This window comes from Halichoerus grypus, chromosome 10, assembly GCF_964656455.1.
Source record: "Halichoerus grypus chromosome 10, mHalGry1.hap1.1, whole genome shotgun sequence".
NCBI classification, from domain to species: domain Eukaryota; kingdom Metazoa; phylum Chordata; class Mammalia; order Carnivora; family Phocidae; genus Halichoerus; species Halichoerus grypus.
This window is the reverse complement of record NC_135721.1, coordinates 76,637,379-76,661,820: the sequence shown is the minus strand read 5'-3', so window position 1 is coordinate 76,661,820 and position 24,442 is coordinate 76,637,379. Positions and strand designations below refer to the sequence as shown.

The 24,442-nt window shown below is 48.3% G+C and overlaps 1 protein-coding gene across 4 annotated transcripts in view; it reads left to right on the top strand.

Moving 5' to 3' along the window:
• The window catches only part of CRACDL (CRACD like), a 137,314-nt gene that overhangs the window by 92,112 nt on the left and 20,760 nt on the right, over positions 1 to 24,442 (top strand). For all 4 annotated transcript variants that reach the window (XM_036110742.2, XM_078056656.1, XM_078056653.1 and 1 more), the window contains exons 3-7: positions 643 to 811; positions 7,532 to 7,667; positions 8,010 to 8,174; positions 13,755 to 13,982; positions 19,314 to 20,934. In XM_036110742.2, the coding sequence (XP_035966635.1) occupies positions 643 to 811; positions 7,532 to 7,667; positions 8,010 to 8,174; positions 13,755 to 13,982; positions 19,314 to 20,934 (2,319 nt within the window). The remainder of the gene's footprint in view (positions 1 to 642; positions 812 to 7,531; positions 7,668 to 8,009; positions 8,175 to 13,754; positions 13,983 to 19,313; positions 20,935 to 24,442) is intronic.

The window sequence follows — 24,442 nt, the reverse complement described above, 5'->3', positions numbered from 1 at the left end:
GTCACAGGATCCTGAGCGTGATAGAATTTGTGGGTGAGAATAAAGGAAGCATCAGAGAAGAGATCACAAAATGTTTCAAAGTGTCATAAATTCTAACAATCCAGGAAGCATGGCGGGGGGTGGGGGATCAGTGCTGCCACCACCATTTGACGTTTTCTTTTCCACCAAAAGTTGTTAGCTCCTCCTGGCGTCTAGCATGCCAGCGAGCACCACGAGCTTGGGTCTCCTCTGATTGTCCTTGGTGCACACGTTCATGAGAAATGAAGCAGTTGAGGATTATTCAGAAAAATAATTTGAGTTACACATGGCCTTTACCTCACCAGGACTTTTTGCTATCCGCTATGTATATTTTAGATATTAAAACTTGCTCTCGTTCGTACAATGGACTATTACTCAGCAATTAAAAAAAGAAGCATGCAGGGGCGCCTGGGGGGCTCAGTCGGTGAAGCGTCCGAGTCTTGATTTCCACTCAGGTCATGATCACGGGGTCGTGGGATCGATTTTTTCAGATGTGCCAAAACGGTCTTCTGTGTACTTCACATACTTCTGTGTGGAAAAGGGACTTGCAGGAGCAAATAATGGATGCATGGTGCACACCTCACACATGCTCGGCAAGTGCTCACATGCGTTCTTTCTGCATAGGAAAGAAAAAGTCCAAGTTCAAGACATTTAAGAAATTCTTCGGGAAAAAGAAGAGAAAGGAATCGCCGTCTGCCACAGGAAATAGCGCTTGGAAACAGTGTCAGGCGAAGAGTGAAGTGATTGCCGTCGAGTCGGGGCCAGTGGGCTATGACTCAGAGGATGAGCTCGAGTAAGTTGCCCTGCCCGTCCTTCAGGCTCCTGTGCCCCAGTAAGCAGGTGGGGGCGCAGGAGGACCCAAATACTCTGTCTCATTGTCCTGGTAACTGGCTGGATTTCTGAGCCTCTTTCCCTCCTAGGGAATTCCACTGGAGGTTCCTCCAAAGAAGTTGTATTTTCTGTCTTTTCATACATAGGGATGGAGAAAGTTGTGGGAAAACATTATCAGGTACCTGCTTTGTGCCAAGTGCTGTGTTTATTAAAAGTCTACAATCACTGTGGGGGAGGAGGTCAGAGTTACTGTCTTATAAATGAGCAAACCAAGCTTTAGAGAAACTTTGGAGAACTTGCCCATTGCCCTGCAACTGAAAGCTGCAAGGTTAGAATACAAGCCATGATTTTATTTGACTCAGCACTCTTTTGAGGACGTAGATATTATACCAGGAAAATGCATCTCTCTAAGCCTAAACTTTGAGTTATCTAATAAGAAGATTTTCCATTAGAAGGAGAGAGGGGTGGGGGAAGTCTTCTTGCTGTTAAATCTTGGAAAAATCATCCAAAAATCTTGTTGGCTACAACAGAACCAATAGGTATGAAAACTTGGGGAAATCTAGTGTGAAGTAATCCTTATTTCTATAACTTGTACTTCACCAAAATATAGTTACATTATGCATGCTTCAGTGATTCCAGAAGTTACATCTGTGAATAAAAGGGGAAAAAAAAACCCAGATTTGTTGCCATGCAACAAACATAGTTTGTTTTAGTTTGAGAATAAAATTCCACAGAAGATATAATGACCCTTGGGAATGGGGAATAGACCTCGCTGGGATGGGGTCACAAGCTTCAGCATCCCAGTGATGCTGTCCGGTCCCCTCCTTCTTCCCCAGGCTCCTCGCCTGTTTTTAGAGGAGTAGAAATTACATTGACCACTTGGTGGCACCAAATGACTGAAGCGGAAAGATTCAAGTTTTTTCTTTCAGGGTTTTTGTTTTTGTTTTTCTTTCCTGGTGCTGGCAGGGAGCAGGAAGGACCCACATTATACTTCATGAAGAGCTCGGAAGACAGGTGGTGCACGCGTTTTTTGAGGCAGTGTGCTCCAAATTCTGGGGGAACAAGACATTATCGTGATAATATTGCTAATTATTCAATGTCTTCACTGGACCAGCCCCAGGGAAATTATAACACTCACTCCCACCCACACCCTATCTCTGATCAGAACATACAATGGCCCTTCCAACCAGAGAACAGGATCACAGCAGAGGGGGGAGCGGGGTGTGTGTGTATGTGTGTGAGAGATGACCGGTCCACTTGTGTTTCCTCTTTGTCCCTGGAGCCCATCGACAGTGGGGACAGTTTCCTTTTTATCTTTATGTTCCCAGCACCTGGCAGGGGCCAGGTCCTCAATTACTGGTAAAAGTTTGCTGAAGGGGTGCCTGGGTGGCTCAGCCGGTTAAGTGGCTGCCTTCGGCTCAGGTCATGATCTCGAGGTCGGGCTCCCTGCTCAGCGGAGAATCTGCTTCTCTCTCTCCCTCTGCTCCTACCCCTGCTGTGCTCGCTCGCTCTCTCAAATAAATAGTAAATAAAATCTTAAAAAAAAAAAATCTTTGCTGGAGCGATGCTGGGCTAGGAAACTTAAGGGTGGGGTCTGATGAGGCCCAGGAAGTGCACTGCTTTTAGAGAGCAGCACAGAGGATGAGACAAGATCTTTTCCTCCCCCAACTTTATTGGAAGAAAATTGATATATAACATTGTGGAAGTTTAAGACATATAACATGTTGATTTAATACCCATATATATTAAAAATTGATTACTACCCTAGAGCTAACACCTGCATCATGTCACCTAATTACTATTTATTTTTTAAGGTGAGAATATTTAAGATCTAGTCTCTTAATTTCCAAGTATGTAATACAAGAGTATTAGCTATAAGACTGTGCCATACAAACTGTGCTGTCGATCTCCTTAACTTCTTCATCTTATGACTGGACTTTGTACCATTTCCCCCACCCTGCAGCCCCTAGTAACCACCGTCTACTCTGTGTTCTGGGAGTTTGACTTTCTTAGATTCTGCATATAAGTGAGATCATACAGTTTTTATCTTTCTCTTTCTTGTTTGTTTCACTTAGTGTGACACCCTTGGGGCTCATCCATGTTGTCACAAACCACAGGATATCCCCCTTTCTCATGACTTAGTAATATCCCACGTACACACACACACACACACACACACACACACACACACACATTCATACTACATCTTCTGTATCCATTCATCTGTTGATAGACATTTGGATTATTTCCATATTTTGGCTATTGTGAATAATGCTGCAGTGAATATAGGAAGGCAGATACCTCTTCAAGATCCTATTTTCATTTCCTTTGGATAAACACCCAGAAGTAGAATTGCTGGATCCTATGGTAGTTCTGTTTTTAATTTTTCGAGGAGCCTCCATGCTGTTCTCTTCAGTGACTGCACCGACTTACATTCCCACCAACGGTGCAGAAAAGTTTCTCTTCTCCACATTCTCCCCAACACTTATCTCTTATCACTTTGATGATAGCCATTCTAACAGGTGTGAGATTTGCATTTCCCTGATTAGGAGTGATGTTGAGCATCTTTTCATGTGTCTGTTAGCCATTTGTATGTCTTCTTTGGAAAAATGTCTATTTAATTCCTCTGCACATTTTTGAATCGGATTTTTTTTCTTGCTGTTGATTTATATGAGTCCTTTATATATTTTGGATATTAACCCCTTATCAGATATATGATTTGCAAATATTTTCTCCCATTCTTTAGGTTTTCTTTTCATTTTGTTGATGGTTTCCTTTGCTGTGCAGAAGCTTTTAAATTTGATATAGTCTCACTTTTTATTTTTGCTTTTGATGCCTTTGCTTTCAAGAAATTATTGCCAAGACCAGTGTCAAGGTTTCTTACTACATATGTTTTCTTCTAGGAGTTTTATGGTTTTGGGTCTTATGTGCAAGTCTTTAGTCCATTTTCATTTTTTTTTATGGCGTAAGATAGGGTTCAGTGTCATTCTTTTGCTCATGGCTATCCAGTTTTTCCAGCACCATTTATTGAAGAGACTGTCCTTTCCTCATTGTATATTTTTGGCTTCTTCGTTATAAATTAACTGACTATATAAGGGACAAAATCTTAGAGGCACTTTTTAGTGCCTTTGAGAGTCTGTGTGCCTTCTAGATTCTGCAGCAACTTCTCATCCATCACGATGGGCAAAAGAGTTCCATTTGCCAAGGGACATTAATGCTGGCAAACCACATGGGACCCTGGGGGTTTAAAAGGCTGACACCCATTTATTGTGTCTGTGTTGTTATGCTTTTTAAGTCTCTTAATCTATAATGATTTTCCTTCCCCCTCCCCACCCACCCTACTTTGTTTCATGTCATTGATCTGATGGAAAAAACAGGGTTATTGTCTCTGCCAAATATCCCACATTCTGGATTTGCTTTCTCTTGGTATGACTGAACTCATTTTTATAGTCTCTGAACCTCTTGTAAAGTGTTAGATGGATCTGGATATTTAATTAGATTTAGGTTCAGATGGTACTGGGTACTTACTCTCACATCACCTCATGAGGCACATGCCATGTGGTTGTCCCACTTCTCATGACACTAAGACTGAGCAGTGGGTTCAGGGGGTCTCTCTCAGTGTGATACCTCCACAGACCTTCACCTAATGATTTCAACACCTGCTGATGATCATTGCCTAGATCCATTATTTTATTGCAAAATGGTGGTTTTTCTAATTGTATCACTCATTCTGCATGTGTTAGCTGGAATTCTTACATGAAGACCTTTCCTTCCTCAATTCCTTACTTTCTCTAATATGCGAGATGTCCAGGAAAGGCAGAATAATGCCTGGTTCTCCTTTTACCAATCACCCTTCAGAGTAACAATCTGGTACCCTAGCTGGTACCCTAATTTCCAATACTGACCAATGAGTTTTTCTTTTTCTTTTCTGTTTTTTTTTTTTTTTTAGTATATATCATTGTGAATGCATGGATTTTTATATATTTGATTTGCTTTAGCCCATGACAGTCTTTATTCATTTTTATGCTCACAGTGCCTCATCTTACACTATTGGGAGTCACTTCAGATTAGCTCCCGAGTTCTTTAGACATGACCCCATTTGTCTTTGAAATCTTCCTTGCTTTCTTGTACAATGGGATTTCTATCCCAGCTTTATTTTGTACATTTCCTGTCCTAGACCTACGATCAGCCACCTCTTCACATGGGCCCGGTTCCTTTTGGTATGAAATGGTTTTCAGAGACCACAGTCTGGCTGCTAGGGGTGATGATTGCTAGCTGGCTGTCATTGCTTCTAGACTTCTTCAGTAGATTAGGGACTAAAAAATACATTTTATTTTTTAAGAGAAAAATAACTCACTGATATTTCCAGTTCAAACTTAAGACAAAATTTTTACTTTGATTATTTGAATTCACTGTTCTCTTATGCTAGGAATCTTAATTCCTAGTGATATTAACAAAATTACTCATTTTCTTCTTCATATAATATAACCTCATTACCCCAATTTCCCACATAGTGGTTATGTTCTATAAAGATTGTTGTGTACTATTTTTAAAAATCAGTACTGCTACCAATAAGACTACTGAGTATAATTTCATATCTTTGATTGGTTTTTTGTTCTTGGAATTTATCCTATTATGAATGTAGAGCCAGAACTCATTTTGGGGGCGCCTGGGTGGCTCAGTCAGTTAAACATCCAACCCTTTATATCAGCTCAGCTCATGATCTCGGGTTGTGAGATCAAGCCCCTTGTTGGGCTCCATGCTGGGTGTGGAGCCTGCTTAAGATTGTCTCCCTCTCCCCCTCTTCCCCTCTTTCCTCTCTCTCTCTCTCTCTCAAAAAAAAAAAAATCACTTAGATGTTGAGTTAAAATCACTTGAAATCATTCTTTTCTCTGTGCAGTTATGCCAACAACACAATATAAAATTAGGCTCGTTTGTTTCTGTTTGTTTTCTAGTTTTAGAGATTCTCTTATTTCCCTTTTTGTTTGACTTTGTCTTTTAACTATATAAAATATTTACATAGTTTCAAAGACAAAATTGTGAATGTGTAAGTAAATGCCTTGGCGCCCTGTCTCCCAATCTCATTTTGTCCTTCTCCCCAACGGAAACTATTTTTATTCATTTGTTGCTTATCCTTCTATTTTTATGTTTTAAAATGTAAGCAAACAACATACCTCTTCACATATGTTCACCTATATTCATACGCCCCTTCCCCACATAGCGCTAATATGCCATAAGCATTGTTCTGCACTCTGCTTCATTTTCCACTCGGTGCAGTCTTGTGCTCCCTTACCCACATGGTCACCTGCAGAGTCTCCATTAGATGATGTTCCGTGGTTTATGCAGGTACCTACTGAGGGCCATTTGGGTTGTTGGTGGTCTTTTCCTTCTGTAAATGTAGTGAATGTCCCTGAGCATATGACCTTCTGTGTTTTTGCCAGTGTATCTTTGCAGAGGCCTTTTCATGCTGTCTCAACTCCTACTTAACACCTAGAGTGGAGGAGTTGGGGCAGTGGTTATGGTTTTCAAAGGGAGTGGCCATGGGCTGCCCACTGTAGGAGGGAGAGACAGGTGTGCATGTGATCTTTGTAACAGGAGCTGCCGTTAACAGGGAGGGCCTGCTGGGTTCTTTCACTTGGCTTCATGCCCTCCCAGAAGAGTGAGGACACATTCTTTTGGGAGCCTGTGGGTTCCCCACTTGCAGACTCACTACTGTGAGCTAGGAGGAAGTTGCAAACATCATTAACCAACACAACGTGACCTGCAGTGGAGCAGGACCACCCGTAAGAGTTCCTAATGCCTCGCAGAGGACAGGATGCCTGGGGCGGCGTGCGGGTGGGGGAGTATAGAGCACAGATGCACAGTGCCTGTGGGAGCAGGCTTTCCTTCCTTCATCATCGGGTCTCCATCATCTCCTTCCACCTATTGTTCAGGCAGCCACTGCTGCTAGGAAAATCTGACAACTAACTCCCACATCCTCTTAGGACATTTTGTGAATGTCCTGTGGGTTCGGTTCCTAATTGGAGTCTCGAGCTCGGGGCTGGGGCAGTGGCCGGGATGGGGATGACAGAAGGGCCCACCATCTGTACTCCAGGGCCTAGGCACACAGGCTGGATTACACAGCTCGTTCATAGCAGGTGATGAAAACAGGGCACGGCTTCACAGATTGCAGTTCTCATTTCAAACCCACCCTCTGGATGTGTGTTTTGGACCACCTTGCAAGGATGCCTCTGTCAGGCAGGCCCTCAGCCTGCTATGCAGACACGACCTCTAGCCCACCGAGGAACGGCATGTTTGCCCGCAAGGAATGATTTCACCTTCCTCGGGCATCCACCGTAGTCTTCCGCACAACCCCGCCTCGCCCCCCCACCAGCCCTTCCTCTCTGCAGGCCTCCTGTCTTGGACATCACACCTCCCTCAAACCCTGATTTTCCCATTAATAAAAAGAATTCACACAACCTTCAGAGCCATCAGGAAAATGCCTACCTCTATAGTGCTCCTAAGCGTTGACTGTGGTATTTGACAGGGCGGAGATAAACCCGAGTCAAAAGCCATCAAAAAATAAATGCAGCCGAAGGCTTATTGTGGCTGTGCTGTTAGGCCCCAGCCCTCTTGTTCATCCTGAGCCCCCTGCGTGAGACATGGAGGAGCGTGGCGTTTCATGGTGCCTCTTTTATCCTAGGGAGTCGAGGGCCGCGCTGGGCAGCCGGGCCCTGTCACACGACAGTATTTTCATTCCTGAGTCGGGACAGGACCCTCCTCGGCCTGTGCGGGTGTTTTCCCAAGAAAATGTGTGTGACCGGATTAAAGCCCTGCAGGTAAACTTCTCCTTGGCAGTGACACTGGGTATATACGTCAAATACGAGTTGAGAAGTTTTCGAATTATTTCTGCTTGGTTTATTTGACATATCTTGAAGTATAATTGCATGCAGGACACACCAAATTACTTACAACTGGATCTTGACTCATCCTAAGTTGTAACTGCTCATTTTCAGGATGAGAGCAGGAGAGCTGGGGGCAGACAACTCTTTTCAATTCAGTCTACTCACTGCCCCAGGCAGGGGCGTTGAAAATAGCCCCTGAATGAATCGGAGCAGGAAGATTTGTTGATAAAAAGTTGCTGATGAAAACAAGAGCAAATGTTCTTTATTATAATCTAGCTAAAAATACAGTGTAATGTGAAAATGGGGCCGCCACCTCCTCCGGGAGGCCTTCCTGCCAAGCGGGGAGATGACACCGGCATGAGTTCTGAGGACGACGGTCTACCCAGGAGCCCCCCAGAGATGTCCCTGCTGCCTGACATCGGTCCTGGCACAACCATAAAGGCAAGTGAGGCCTGCGCCACCTCTCGGCTTGGTGCGCACCCACTTCAGAGGGTGGGGCGGGGGGGGCGCTCTGGTGGCCCCCGTGTGTTCCTGTAAGAGTCCCACGGTCTGTGTGGCCAGGCGGTATTCCAGACCAGGTCCATGGCGCTCACAGTCAGTCCTTGGGCTGCATTTGTTTTCGTTCTTTGAGCAGAAATGTCCATCTTGTCAGGAGATAGGGTTTTGGTAACCTTTTTGTAATGGTTACAGATCTGATACAATCAACCCTCTCCCTGGTTTTTCCTGTCTGAGCAGATGACCAGACCGGGCATCCCATCTGAAAGAAGGGAAACACCTTTATGTCTGTTTTCTGTTGTCATGACGTTTGGCTGGAGGGAGAAGGGAGTGGTGAACATATGTGACTTAATCTGGACTCTCCGATCTGAGTTTAGGGCCATGAGAACCTGTTGGTCTGGGGTAGAATGTGACATATGCTGCTGGTAAACAGGGCAACAGGGAAAGTTTGACCAGCAAGAGGGCCATCTGTGACCTCAGCAGGGCAGGGGAGCCGATTGTGGATAACACCCTCCCCCATTAGGAAACAGGAGGAAGCACTGAGCCTCGTGGAAGTAGCCCTGCTCCTGGTGCCGCCATTTTAAGCCCATACGCTGTACTTGTACGTAAACAATCGTTTTCCCTTTAGACCAGCCCTGCTGAGGGGTGGATAGAATTGGAGTTATACGTGTAATGCTGACACTTGAAAAACAAAGGCCAGAGTCCATGTTTTATAGCCACTCCCCTGCCCTGTGCGTTCTTGGAGCTATGGCTCATGCCCTAGTGGACGACTGTTCACTGAGAATCTCGGGGATTCATTGTGAACCACCATCTTGCAGATTCTGAGCTGCTCTGTAATACATTCAGCAGTCACTTCAACTTGGACATCCAGAAGCCCCCCGGCAAAGGCAGAGGAAAGAATACTTACCTAACTTGGGTGCGGTTGTGGGTTCCCAGAGCATCACCGGTAAAAGCCAGAGGGAAGGCTGTGGTGGAGCTGAATGTAAATGAGCCCCAGGGTTAGGGTTTGCCCAGAGCTGGCTAGAGAATTATTCTCTCCAGAATTCTGCTCTAAGGTGAACCTGTCCCTGCTTATTCCATGAGCAGGGTCTAAAGACAGTGAGCTACCCACACCTGCTCTCCCAGGTTGAAGAGGAGGAGGAGAAGACAGGAGGATGATTTGGCCCATTTCCTGGATTTCAAGCCAACCCTTAAAATACCAGAGGGGAAGGTTGGCGGGCTATGGCTGACTCCAGTGTCACATGACAGACCCCTCTTGTACTCTGAGACGCGGAGCTTCAGCATCCCCAGCCTCAGGACCAGATGGGACTTTGTAGGTTTCAGGGCCTCATGCTGGGGAGATGACTCTCACGAGCCATAGTTGACTGGCTTGCCCTCACTCTATGCCACAGTTCTCTGGCTCTCTCTGCCTTTAGCTGGGGCAGTACAGGAGAACAGGTGGTTTCTAATTCCATTCATTAAGGCATGAGCCCACCTCTGAACCTGCAAAGCACCACAATGCACAGATTCCATAGTTCGCTGTATGGGAGCCACTCACACCAGCGGGGCTGGCCTCTTCCTTCTCAGCATCCTTGGTTATATTACTGAAAAAACAAGGTTCTGAGATTTTATTAACTAGGTAATTCTATTAATTGGGTAATAGGAAACTAAAATTGGAGCCTTTAAGACTTAAAAAATATGTGTAATCTTTATTACCATCATTTTGAAGACACAGTGATCATATTTTATGCCCTGAAAGTTTCTTGGGCACAGTGGACTGACTGGTTGAGAGGAGGAAACAATGCACCCTTTAAAATGTCTTTATATAACACATGATATTTGATATAATGGTACCTTCAATCCCAAAAGGATGGGATTGTGGGCTCTTTCATTTTTTTCCTGTTGTGACTCCCGGAAGCAGGCCCACATGCTTGATAGAGACACTTAATGAAGATTATTGTGATAAAAGGTTTCCAGTAACAAGTATCTCATGACGCTGCCAAGGTGATATTTCCTAATGGAATGAGTTTTTTAGGAAATGCACGAAATTATTTTTAAAATCTCATTACCACGTGAGGGGACAAAGAAACTTTATTTGGTGGTTTCTAAGGTAAAATGACATCCACCTAGCCATCTGCTAAGTGTCCTGCCATTAAGTAGGAAGCACTGGGTAGAGGGTGGCAAGCTGGGAAGTTGTCCTGGGTGATGAGGAAAGGTAACACACGGAGAGAGACAACATGGGCTCTGGCAGAAACGCACCCACTGCCATGCAGCCAGGCGGTGGGCAGGTTCTGTCATCTGTAGAATCCGTATCCTCGGAGGGTTTTGGAGAGGATTATGTGAGATCAGGTAGGTCAGTGCCTCCCCTTCCCTCAACAGGAAAGGCCAGCTGGGGTACAAAGCCAGGAGGCTCCTCCTTCCCAGAAAGGCCCATGTCTGCGGGCTGTTCCCATGTGCACCGGCCTCAGCCCACTCCTGGGTGGCTGAGCCCCTCTCTTTGAAGACAAACACTGTAAACCAGCTGTCACCCAGGGTCACCCCTGAAAAAGCCCGTGAACCCCAGGCCATTTTCCCATTTGAGTCCCATTCCTCCAATGAAGGGCCAGCCACCTGCTAGACTTTTTAAATCATTCACTTCCGGAGTTATCCAGAAGCACGGATTTCAGGACCAACGGGTGACTGGGAGCAAGCAGGGCAAATGGGAATGCTTCCAGCCCACAGATAAAAACACAGGTCAGCTTTCCTGCCCCGTCCTACCTTACTTCACATAGTTGCTTCACTGATCAAAGACAGGATGCGTCATTCTCCTCAGTCATGAAGGTGTTGGTCTTTTTAGGCCCCAAGAACTCTCGGAACGACCACAAAGACGGAGAAGTGAGAGTCTGGCGCCCTAGCAGGAAGACCAGCCGTCACAGCCAGTGCAGGGGTTTTGCAGGGGGAGGTCATTGTGGTCAGAGTTTCTGAGAAGTTAAGCTCCCTGCCAGCTCTCTCCACCCCCCCGGGGGCCGGGGTGGGCCTGAGCCCAGGACCGGCTGCTCAGGCAGTGCAAACGCAGGGTGGGCTGAGTGGAGGGGAGGCAGGGAAGGTTTGTCCTTTGGGTTTATAGGGAGGTGACCAAAGCCCATGTCCTCACAGAAGACATAATCATTCTCACCTGGGAGTCACTGCATTTGCGAAAGCAGCTCATCTTGCCTGTTCTCTTAAGTCCCACGCAGTCAGAAAAACAAAACCCAAAATTTTACCCAATGTATATATACATTGTTCCTCTAGACAAAGGTGAAAATGAAGGATTCTATATGATCTTTGGAATGTACCCATTCTAGTGGTGACCCTTAGGGAGGACACCTGGGAGAGGTGTCACCTGTCCAATCTTAGGTGATGTACTGAGTCATCAGCTACAACAGTGGAAGCCAAAGCCACAGGCACAGAGGAAGCCAGAAGTCCTGTCCTGTGGTTTATTTTTTAAATAATTTTTCGTGCTTTATTCCCATAAGAACCCAAGTAGCTGAAACAAGAGAACTAAAATAGATTATGTCCACTTATAACCCCTTTCCCCTCATTGTAGTAATCGTCTTCTCCCAGTAGGCAGGAGTAAACTTAATACTTGCAGGAGAAAATATAAGGAACCTTTCTGTTAACAGGGAAAATACATTTCTCTGAGGAAGTTCCCTTGCAGGGGGAGTCCCTGCATCAGCTTGTCTCTCTAACAGTGACATCCTTCTGGTGCCCCCTAGTTAAGCAGAGGCTGCTGGAACCTGCTCTGTGTGGGGCTCCAGGGTTGTGGAAAAGAAACTGAGCAAGATGTACCCAGGCCCCTGGGAGTCTGCCCGCTGCCCACGGCTTGTTTGCTGCCTCCTTCCTGAGGAGACCATTTTCACAGGGGCTCACTAAGTCATTGTGAGGTGCCTAAAATTATGGTCTTAGGTTAAAATGTAAGCTTGACACCACCTCGCACCCCTCAGGACGGCTCCTATCAAAGAAATAGAAAACTACAAGTGTTGGCAAGGATGTGGAGAAATTGGAGCCCCTGTGCCCTGTTGGTGGGAATGCAAAATGGTGTAGCCACTGTGGCAAACAGTATGGAGGTTCCTCAAAAAATTAAAAATAGAACCACTGTATGATCCAGCAATTCCACGTCTGGGTATATATCTGAAAGAACTGAAAGCCAGTTCTTGAAGAGGTATTTGTACACATGTTCACAGCAGCATTATTCACAATAGCTAAAATGTGGAAGCAACCCAAGTGTCCATGAGTGGATAAACAAAATGTGGTATCTACATACGATGGAATATAGTTCAGCCTTATAAAGGGAGGAGAGTCTGACACAGGCTACAGCATGGATGAACATTATGCTAAATGAAATAAGCCAGACAAAAAAAGGCAAATACTGTATGATTCCACTTAATGTGAGGTACCTAGAGTAGTCAGATTCATAGAGATAGAAAGTAGAATGGTGGGTGCCAGGGGCTCGGGGAGAGGCAATGGGGAGTTGTTGTTTAGTGGGTGCAGAGTTTCAGTTTTACAAGAGAAAAAGTTCTGCAGAGGTTTGCTCGACAACGGGAGTGTACTTAATGCCACTGAACCATATGGCTAAAAGCGGTTATGATGGTAAATTTTGTTGTGTGTATACATACAAAATTTGGAAGACAAAAAGCATTGGGAGAAAAATATAAATGTAAACTTGACACTAATACTGAGCACCATACTAGAATAGAAGTAGGGGGCAGGGTTGTAACCAAAGCCCAGCACCTCCCAGATTCTCTCTCTGCACCCTGCTCCCCATGTGGGTACCCCCTCCACCACTTCATGCCGATAAACGTCTTGGCGGTAGAACCCACTGAGACCTTACTCAGTGAAGGGGATGGCCAAGTTCAGTGGGCAGGCAACAGCATGTTACCGTCATCCTTCCAGGTGACTACCAAAATATCCTTCCTCCCTGGCAGCGCTTTTGCCCTTGACTGTCAGTGCCTCGCTGCTGAGGTATAAACTAGTAAAATGTTTGTAACGCCAGATTTCTCCAAGACGACACACGAAGATACAGAAACCTTCTAGAATGAACAAATGCAGCTGTAGAGATGGGCTGCTGGGTGGTGGGCTTGGCCCATCCTCTGCTCGCTCCAGCCTGTAAAATCACACCTCTGGGCCACCCTCTCGGCTTCCAGAGGCAGGAGCAAGCCTGCTCTTGGAGAGACCAGGTGGGTCTGCTTCATCAGAGAAAGAAGCCCTTGTCTGAAGTGGCTGTACCTGCTTGGGAGGGTGAAGGCGGAGCTGTCTCCCCGAGGCTGCCTGGGACGCAGGCTCTCCGCATGGCCTTGGAAATGAGTGACAAGTTTGCAGGGGTTGGCCCAACCTTTAAAACTCCTTTCTAAGGAGGTACCCTAGAGTCCTCCCTGTTAAGAGTCAGATTTTAAATCCATCCCCCCATGTAAAGCCCAGAGATGGCGTGGGAAGACTGAGCACGATAAAAGAAGGGAGCTGGTATGTTGGCTGGACCCATTTCATACTGAGAAGTTAATGCTTGGTATGCTTGCTCCTTGTCCCATGAAGGTCTCTTTAGTTTCCTCATCCCGGCCACAGTCTCCGGACCAGCTCTTCTCCAGGCACACAAGCGACGCCAGCATCCCCCCCCGTACCTCGGACAGCAGTGTGGCACCCGTGGCTGATTTCGATTACCCTCCAGAATTCTCCTCCTGCCTGGACAACTCTGCAGCTAAGCACAAGCTCCTGGTTAAGCCCCGCAACCAGCGGTCCAGCAAAATGAGGCGGCTGTCTTCGGTAATTGGGCTTCTTCCTACATGCACAGGCAGGACAGGCAGGCCTGGTAGCCCACCCCCCCACTCTCTCCCACCCCGGCCTCTCTCCTCTCAGGGTCACGTGCCCCTTCTGAGAAACCCCCACGGTCAGTGGGACCATCTGCAGGAGCTGGAGTTGCTCCTCTTTTTCAATATACGTCAGATACGTCTCTTCCCTGCATAAACATGCCATCTGTTCATTGGTTCTGCAGCACCTCCCCCCGAAGCCGCTATGCGCTGTGCATCCCCTGCCTTCCCACGACACTCAGTGTAAGGTCCGCACTCCAGGCCAGGAACAACCAGGCCCTGCCTACCTCTCAGGCTTCCTCTTATTCTCTCTCTTTCTCTCTGAACACACTTTGGCCTCCAGAACTGTCTCCGGCCTCAGGCCTGATGCCTGCTGGATCCACTTCTCGAGACACCCTTCTCCTGGCTGGCTCCTTCTCAGTCTTTGGGTCTCAGCTCAGAGGTCCTCTCCCCAGAGAGGTTTACCTCACCATCCTATGGAAAACAGCCCCACCTTCCCACCAGCGTGTTCCTTTCCTTCATACAGGAGTGAGCTTTGTAAATGTGTGTGCTCACTTGTTTATTGCCAGTCTTTTTGTTTTTTGTTTTTAAAGATTTTATTTATTTGTCAGAGAGAGAGAGAGAGCACAAGCAGGGGGAGTGGCAGGCAAGGGGAGAAGCAGGCTCCCCATGGAGCAGGGAGCCCGATGCGGGGCTCGATCCCAGGACCCTGGGATCATGACCTGAGCCAAGGGCAGACGCTTAACCGACTGAGCCACCCAGGTGCCCCTATTGCCAGTCTTTTTGAGATCTCGTCCCAGCACTGTGTCCAGCTCCTAGAGCAACGCTAGCCACACGGCTGGCATTCAGTGCACATTTGTTGAATGGATGAATGAATGAGGGAATGAACAATGACAGATAAGCTGACACACTAGCTCAGACTCCTGCCTTGGGCGAGGACCTACTTAGTAGTGTGGGGATTGCGCCCCTCTGAGGACAGAACCCCCCCCCAATCTTTGGGCATGCTGCCTGTGTAGTGGTCAGCTCATAGTTCTAAGAGCCAAGAACTCATTCATGGAGTGCTTTGGCTGCATAGTACCAGTGGGTTAGAGGTCCACATAAGATTGTTGCCTTCTCTGCTGCCCAGTGGTGCCCACAAGGTCTCAGCACTAGAGGAGCTGAGAGAGCAGGGTGCGGGGACAGCCTGGCCACAGAGAATGACAGTGCTGAGAACGAGATGCCCACAGACCAACATTCTCTCCTTCCTTCCCTGGAGACAAGATTGTGGGGTATTGATGAAAGGCCCAGGACAAGCTAAGGTGCTCAGCTAGGGATGGGGTTTTCCTTTGGGCATGTGGAAGGTGCTTTGTAAACTTCTGCCAGCAGGGGTGACTTTGGAGGGGACTAACACTGCAGAAAGAAATGAGCTGTGGTTACCCTGAGGCTAATGTGTCCTTGTGCAAGCTGGGCACTAGGGTACTTGTGTAAATGCTTGCGCGTCCAACACACTTACAGTTAAAAGCTTGGTGTTGTGGGACTTGGCTAGGACTGGTAACTCCAACCTGCCTGTCCTCATGATGAGGGAGCAACAGGGCAGGGACAGAGCCAGCTCCCTCTGGCCTCAAGTCTGGCCTTTATTCCCATGGGGATGTCTTTTGCCGTGGCAAGGGTACATGTAACCAGCCCCCGCCTGGCCAGGCCTTTGTGGCAGAGGGAAGCCCGGCTCATACTGCAGGTGGAAATGTGGCATCCCCTCTCGCTGTCAGCTGGACAACGCTGTACCTCTCATTCTTTCAACTTGACTTAGCTCTTGAACCCCATTTTTTTTAGACTAATAGAAATTCTGATTTAGGCGTTCTGGGTCAACATTTCTTGATTTAAACTCTGTCATTTACACATCCTCCCTCCTTCTTTGCTTTCCCTTCTTGGTAGGGAGCAGGCATGGATTAAAACTCTTAAGTTTTTGACTGGGCAGAGGTGTCTGGCCAGTGGTCACCAGTGTCACTGTTGGGTCCTAAGGTGGAGGCCTCTGTCCTTCAGTGTTCACAGCACTCTTTGCCCTTTGGTCATGAGGTGCCTCCTCCCAACCGTGAAGATTTCCCTGGTACTCTGGCCCCTCTTGGGAAATCAGGGTGCTTTCGTACATTCCCGTTCTGTTCTGAGGGTGACGAGGAGCCACCACACTGGCCCCTCTTGGACCCAGGGGACTTCTACAGAGGTTCAGGGTTTCTTTTGACTTCACTGAACAGTGAGGTCCAAGTTTCCCCCACTTTTCTGATCCCCCGTAACATCTGAGGTTTCTTTCTGCCTCACCCACTTTTACCCCTGCCCCCACTCGGGCATCTCTGAGTCTCCACTTTGGTCTCTTTCCGCCGCTGTCCACATTCTGTCCTCCGTTTGGGCAGAAGAGCTGTCCAGCACCCCCAGGCATCTTCCAGCTCTGTCTTGGGGGGCGAACCCTCTACCCCACACCATCCAGGCTCTGAATCTTTTGGAGCTCTAGAGAAAAGGGGTGGGGGTGGGCTTTTCTTACCTTAAAAACTCCATCTTGGCACAGTTAAAAAAACAAACAAACCTTGCCTATTAAGACTGTGATATTTATTACAAGTTGGAAAAACACTTCCAAGAGTGCATTTGGCCACATCCTTCTGCCCCACCAGAGCAGAGGTCGGGAAAGAGAAACACACAAAAGACAAAAGCTGGCTGTTATCTCAGCATTTTATCCTGCTGCTCAGAACCGGGGCCTGTGTGTGGTTCTGACGCGCTGGAAGCAGATGCCCGTGAACGTTTATGCCAGCGTCTCAGCACCCTGGCTGGTCCTCATCCCAACCCAGGCAGTGCCAGGAGCAGGGAATATTAACTCTCTTTTAGGAGGAGCAGCACGATTCTATGAGTAGCCCCAGGTCGTGGCGGACAGAGCTGCCAACTACAAGTCCTGGGTGTTAGACAGAACCTGACACTACTTATCAGCAGTGTCCTCTGCCCAGAGATGACACAGATGCTGCCCCAAGACTCTTTCTTTCTGGTGAGGGGAGGCCAATGAGCAGGCAGCCAGGACGGAGGCTCCATCTTGGTACAGGCTGAGCAGTGGGTCCTCCACTCCCTCTTCCTCCAGAGGACTGTAGGGGGTGAGGCTGCCGTGAGGGCCCAGAGGAGGAGGGCAGGGGTGGCGGGGGCGGAGAGGGAGCAGGTATATGCAGCCTTCCTGCTGTGCCCAGTGCATGAGCCCAGGCTGAGTCAGAAGCCACTTTGCTTCCTGCAGAGCCTCTGCTCAGTGTCCGAGTCCACACTCCATGCTGCCTTCATCCTGCCCAGCCCTTCACTGTTACCTCCTTGTAGCTGCCAGTGGCTTAAGGTGGGATGTGCCCAGCTGGGCCTGCTTCTCAGCTTTCTGCTCATTTTGCGAGGGTTGTGATAGTTTTAAAACACGACCCACATCCTAAACAGGTTTCAACATCAGTGATTTCCTGTAGTAGCAAAAGGCCAGTAACACCTTTTGAACCTGCGGCTTTTGAAAATTCTTCTGTAGATTTCTTTGAACGTCTTCGTTTTTTTCAAATCCAGGGGACAAGGATTGTGCACCTTGGCAAGAGTTAGCTAAGGTATTGTCGCAAACATCCCAGTTATCTTGTGTTCTGTTAGCAAGCAGATCCCAGCTGGGAGATGTTAAAATAACACCAGCAAACAACAACCACCTAACACAAACACTCCTCTACATTTCTTAACATAAAGGAAAGGAGATCTAATACCCTGAACTTTTTTTCCCCCCCCCCACAAAGATAGAAGTGTTTTCTAATGTCCTGAACTTTTTTTAAAAGATTGACCTCAACACCCTCAAGCTTTTGGTCATTTTCTCATAGTGCTTTTGAATGATTCACATGACTACCTTGGTCTCTTCTCCTTCCTAAGCAAGCAGCAACTAACTTTGGGTACGGCAAGGAGGAAGTTGGACTAAATTTAAATTCCAGAGACTTTTCAGAAGGAAAGTACAAGGCAGTGTTTGCTTGTCAAGCCAGTAGGGCTTCAGGAGAGGAAGAGCACTGTAAGCTGCAGGAAGAGGCAAGACTCCCTGTAGGAGTGGAATCTGAGACTGTCCTTGGGTGGTGCGGGTGGAGCGCCCTGGAGGTGTGGGGAAAGAGGAGCTGGCCAGTCACTCGGCCCAGAGTCTGGGACATTCAGTAGTGGGGGCTCGGCTTAACCTGAGCAGAGAGTGGGAGAAATAATTTAAGACCAGAGAATATAAGACCTTTAATTTGGCTGAAAAGTTTGGACTTTATCCGTCAGCTGTGGTTTGGGACGTTATCTAACAAGCTGTGGTTTGCTCTTGACTGTGTTTGAGGTGATAGGAATCACCCTTTAGGCAAACCAGTCTCCCTTCACCATGGGGCCCATCCCTGGAGAGAGAGCACTGAGATGGGAAACTAGCTCTCAGGCAGCACAGAGAGAGCACCAGCTTTTCAGCTGAGCTAATAAGCTCAACCTTGACCAAGATGTGGCCCTTTCTGAGCTCCCAGTTCTCCAAGTGTAAAAAGGAATAATCCTTTCTTACTGGGATGAATCAAGAGTAAGTGAAATAATAGGCGTGGAGTGCAAAGCACAGCAGACACCTGGCTTATTTGATCCCCTTTGCTTCATTTTTTAGAGCAGTGTCCGCTGGTTTGGTAGCTCGGCCACTGGAGCCTTACACTATTTACTTTAAGAGCATAGCTGCAAGACTGTTGAATCACAGACCTGTACCTCTGAAACAAATAATACATTATATGTAAAAAAAAAAAAAAAAAAAAAAGATAGCAGGAGGGGAAGAATGAAGGGGGGGAAATCGGAGGGGGAGATGAACCATGAGAGACGATGGACCCTGAGAAACAAACTGAGGGTTCTAGAGGGGAGGGGGGTGGGGGGATGGGTTAGCCTGGTGATGGGTATTAAAGAGGGCACGTTCTGCATGGAGCGCTGGGTGTTATACGCAAACAATGAATCATGGGACACTACATCAAAAACTAATGATGTAATTAATGTATGGTGATTAACAACATAATAAAAATAAATAAAAAATATGCATTCAAAAAAAAAAAAAGAGCATAGCCGCCACTGCTCTGCTGAAAGCTGAACTTGTAAGGCAAGTTTCCAAATAGAGCGGTAAGGGAAGGATTAAGAAGAGACACCATGTGTGAATGTCTGCTTAGGTGCCGGCTTTAGAGAGACACTGCTTCCTTTAAACCATATTAAGCCTTGTACAAAATGGAAAGGTCATAGGCTTCCTAATATTCGACATAATGATGCTGTCTTTTATCCTCTTTATTCCTCCAAGCGAGCACAGTCTGAATCCCTTTGTGATCTGACGGGTACCCCAGAGGAAGAGGAATACGATGAGAAGTCATTACCCAGAGTTGGCACAGAAGAGAGCCCCAGTTCTGCACAGCAGGATGTGGTACTGGACAGAAGCCCAGAGCCCGTGGGGCCAGCCACCATGCTGCAAGCGGGGGCGCTGCGTGCGAGGCGGGCGCGCCTGCAGCACTGCCCAGCCCTCAGTGCCAGCGCCGAGGAGGAGGACAGCTTTCTTGGGGATAACCCCTCAAGCCACGCGGCCACCCCCGAGGTCGCTGAGCCCGTGTCGGGCCCGGCCCCCTGCTCAGAGACCCTATCTCTGCCAGAAGGTTCCCCGCACCATAATCCCAACAGCGAAAACCAGAGGGAGGAAGTGTCCCTGGAAAGCACATGTCCCCCAGCCAGGGAAACAGCTGATGAGGTGCTTTGCCCTTCTGGAGACGTGGAGATTTGGTTATCTCCCTCCATCCCTGAGGAGGACACGACACCTCCTGAGACTGACCCTGCCACCACCTTGGAGACTCCCCCTGGTCCAGAGGGGCCAGACCAGAGTGTCCAGAAGGAGGTGGAGCTGACGCTGGAAGTGCCCGTGGCCGTGCCCGAGCCCGAGCCCGAGCCCGAGCCCGAGGGAGCAGGGAAGGGATCTCCCGAGGCCCCCGCCCCAAGCCCCCCGGCCCCCAAGAGCTGCCTGAAGCACAAGGCCCCGGCGGTGAGCGCGAGCCCTGGCGCGCCGCCCGCCTGCGAGTCGCCTGCGGAGGAGCCCACTCCCCAGCCCCTGGACGGAGAGGCCGCCCCCGCCGAGCAGCCCAGGGCCGAACCCGCGGAGCCCCCACAGGGGGGACCCGAGAGGCTGGCGCCGGAGCGGAAGGTGGAGCGGGGAGGCAGCGAGCTGCGGGCCGTGAAGTTCTCGGTGTCGTCGGGCCGTGCGTGGCCGCGATCAGGCAGCGCCCGGGTGCTGGAGAACACCGGCCCCGCGGGCGCCTCGGCCGGCCGCCTGCCGCTTCTGAAGAGCAGCCTGGTCTGGAGGAGCGAGGCGGCGCTCGACGACCTGCGGGCGCCCCCCGAGCCCCACGGCGGGAAACCCGCGACGGCCGGCGGCGGTTCTCGGGACTCGGGGGACTCGGTGGCCGGGCCGGGCCGGACCCCCCGGGATGCCCCTGGAGACCCCTGCCCGGCCGCCCGCGAGCCGCCCTCGGGGGAGGACAGAAGCCCCTTTCCCGTCAAGCTGCGCTCCACCTCTCTGTCCTTCAAGCACAGGGAGGCGTCCTCTGTCGAAGTCAGAGGGATAAAGAGATACAGCGCTGAAATCCGGTTAGAAAAAGGGGGTCTGGCTTTGCTCCCCAAAGACGAGAAATGTCCGGTCACGAAGGCCCCCTCCCCTCGAGGGGCACGGCCCCCGCATGAGCAGGGAAAGGGGAAGGCCCGGCCCTCGGAACCGCTCAGCGCCAAGCCTCCCCTGCCCAGGAAGCCGCTGCTGCAGAGTCGCCCCCTGCCGCCCCCGGACACTGGTCCGGGTCCCGGGGAGCTGGCGAAGGCCGCGCCGTCCCCGGACCCCAGACGGGAGAGCCGGATGGCCGAGACGCGGTTGCCGCACAGGGCAGCTGGTAAGAGCCGGAGTCGCCTGGTGGGGAAGGGGCAGGACCGTGGGCAAATCCCACGTCCACGGAGTATGTCAGCACTTGGGGTGGAAACCTTGCAGGGGAACTGGGATTAAAAATCAGAATTTCTCCTGGAACCGCTAACACGATTGGTCAAGAGTTAGAAACTGAAGAAGGGGAAGCAAATAGCAGGACTTTGTGGCAGTTCAGAGAAGTCAGGAAAATGTAAAAACTTCTTGCTGCATATTCTCTGAGAGGAGATGGGGATCACTCAGCTGCTTCTTTCATTTCTTCCCTCAGGAGCTCAGTGAATTCCAGAATCCTGAGATATGGGTACTCTGGTAGATGGAGGTACTCCTGGGCCTACACCTCTTCTTGGTTAGAAATGAATCTTCTGGCTCCTCTCTAGTGTCTTTCTGACCTAACCCCTCACCCCCAGGAGGAATTTTTTTTTTTTTCCTGTTTAATAATCTGGCTCATGTGGCCCAGCTTCATGCAGGAAGCATCCCATTTATTGGAGTCACAAGCCTTTGGTAAAAGGGGAGCCCCCTCGGGGTGGGCGTTAACTTCCTGTCCCAAAAAAGAGATGGTGTGAAGGTTGGGGTAGAATGTAAGAATCTTCTAAAGCAACTGTCCTTTAAAATGAGCAGAGACAAAATAGATGACCTTTCTATGTCTTTGACATTTGTCACTTTTTATTTTTAGTGTTTCAGATGAAACGAGAAATCTGTTGGAAGTGGGTATTTGTGGCAGAGCTAAAGAATATTTCGTTGCTGGTTCTTTTATTAATGGAAATCAGTGTGCCAGAAACAAAGCTATGCAAACGAGTTATGTGTGCATGTGATGAAGGCCCTAAGAAGTTTTCCATGGCAAATTTTATTTGAAAAAAAAACACAAAACTTTCAGGATGTTTTAAGTGGCTACTCTAGGTCCAGGACTCCGCTTAAACACTGCATTGTGAGACTGAGGAAGTAGGACCCCGTTCTCCTAGGGACCCCACACCCTGAAAAGAAGATGGAAGTGCACACATATGAGGAAAAAATTAGCTCACAGAAAGCAATGTAAAGACAGGTTCAAAGAAATTCGTATCTTTTCTGCCTCCCTCCTGGGAAGTGAGTGAAAATGCAGTGTGTGTGTATATACATATATACACATATAGTGCTTTAAGTTGTGAAGGTGACAGTTCTAGGCAGAAGTGCCAGGAACACGCCCTCAAAGAGCCTGCATGCGTGGCCTTCCTGATCGACAGCCCCTTGGCTCAGCGGTGATTTTTTGCTGTTGCTGCGGCCGCTACGTTAGGATAGTCAGTGAGGGAGCTTTGGGAGAGGTTCAAGCTGGAGCTCATGATCCACTCTGCAAATCGCCAGCGAGGCTACTGAAGCTATGATAGAGTGTTTCAGAAACCCGTTGAGATATCAAGGGAGGAGGGGGTTTGCTCGGTGCAGATAAAACCCTGACATCAGCACCGTCCACCTTCATAGCCCGGAATTGAAAATGTCTCTCAGGGGCTTGCTGACTGAATGGAACTTAAACACAGGATACTTGGCTTCATGGTCCGAGCTGGAAAAGCAGCTTCGGAGGGCAATGCTTGACACATTAATAATTTATAACTTCCTCAGCCTAAGCTGTGCGAGTTAGGATTGTTTATTGTCAAATGCCTGGAATGGTCTATAAAGACCTTATCTTTTTTCTTTAATTTATACAATACAATATACTATGTATTAACAGCTTGGCTTAAAAGTATAGCATAAAAGAACTGTCTTGTCCATTTATTAACATTTTCTAAGCCACAGAAATAACTGATCCAGATGAATTCCAGGGTGAAAGAATCCAGGTTACTTTAGGGCGGGGGTAGTGATTTTCATTTCAGTGCAGAGAGAGGAAGGGAAGAATTACCCTCATTCTGCTTGAAACCCACTCTCCCAAAGTGTGGTTGGTATTTGAGGGGCAAATATCAGGACAGGCTGTGGCTGCTGCCTGGGACCTTGGGATCTGGGGGCTGCCTCATGTAGACCAGAGCAGAATCGCGGGGTCTTTGCTGTCAGATCCCATTAGTGAAAGCAGCCTCTATGTCTCCCCCAGACACTGGATCTGCTTGTGGTTGAATTCATTCTTATTATTTCTGTCATCCTCATTGCTCCCAAAATCTAGCCACTGGAGGCAATGAAATTCATATAAAACATACAGATAATAAAAGTTTTAATAAGAGTATTATTCAGTTTTCCAGAAAGGCCTAATTATTGCTGTTTATTATCTTGTGGTAGCAGGCACTTTACCCAGAACTCCCAGATGGGCTGCTACCCTTGTACCCCTTTCAGGGGCATACACCATAAAGCTAGGTTACTGAGGTGTCCCAGATGGGACTCAAGCACTTTGTCCTCAACACTCCTGCTTATCCTTCCTCCTCTCGTCCACATTCTGTCTTCCTTCTCTGAAGGCGTGGAAGAACTCTTCAGCGGGGGAGGCAGGGAGGATTCCCCAGTTGTTGCAGTAAACAGAGGAGCCCAGCTTTGTCAAGTGGGCTGGACCTCACAGGGCCACCTTGGGGTGGTTACCGCAAGGCCAGTACCATATTTGTGCTCATCAATACAAAGGAGACCATTAATAGGAGGTGAATGGCTCAGGGTTACCAGCCTTGTTCATTTGTGCAGGACATTACCCCTCCTCCTGGTAGGCCAGTCCGTATCGGAGTCTAAATGACAGGTCGGAAAGCACCCTCCTGAGCACAGGATGAGTTAGGCAAAAGACTTAGAGATTCTCGTGTGGAAAAATGGTAAAATACACAAAGTATATAGAAAAAACCAGCCAATTGGGAGTCCGCTTTCTAGATGTTGTCCCTGTTAGCCTTTCCTTCTGGTCATTCTTCTTTCTCTGTGTGTAATTTATATTTCGTGTAGTTGTCACATGTGGGATATTTTGGAGAATAGCTAGACAAATTGCCATTGTCACCTAGGGGACTCATTTGATAATGAGCCTTAGCCTCCAGTCCAAGCTCATTACGTCCGGCTGGGCTGGTGGTAACAGTGGCACAGCCAGGTCTCTGAACCTCTTTCTCTAGTACTCACTCATTATGCATCCATTCTTGCAACAAATATTTCATGTATTTCTGCCATGCACACAGCACTGTGCCAGCTCCAAAAGGCAGTCAGGACAAACATGAGGACCTCCTCTCAAGGAGCTTACCAGTCTGAGGAGGCAGGTGGCAGCTGGCTGCCACAGGAGAGTGTAGGTAGATGCCCATCTTGTCTTTGGGTGTTGGGTGCATTTTCTGGAGGAAAGCAACTGTCACCTACTCTAATGATATAGTTACTTTAGATGTATTCAAGTTCATTTGAATAGGGAGTCTTTTTTGGTATCATGCTAAAAAATATACAGTTGATCATTGAACAGTGCAGGGCCTAAGGGCAGTGGCCCCCTGTGCGGTCAAAAAATCCACATATAATCCCCAAAATTTAACTACGAATAGCCTACTCTTGATCCTTTATTGATAACACGAACAGTCGATTAACATATA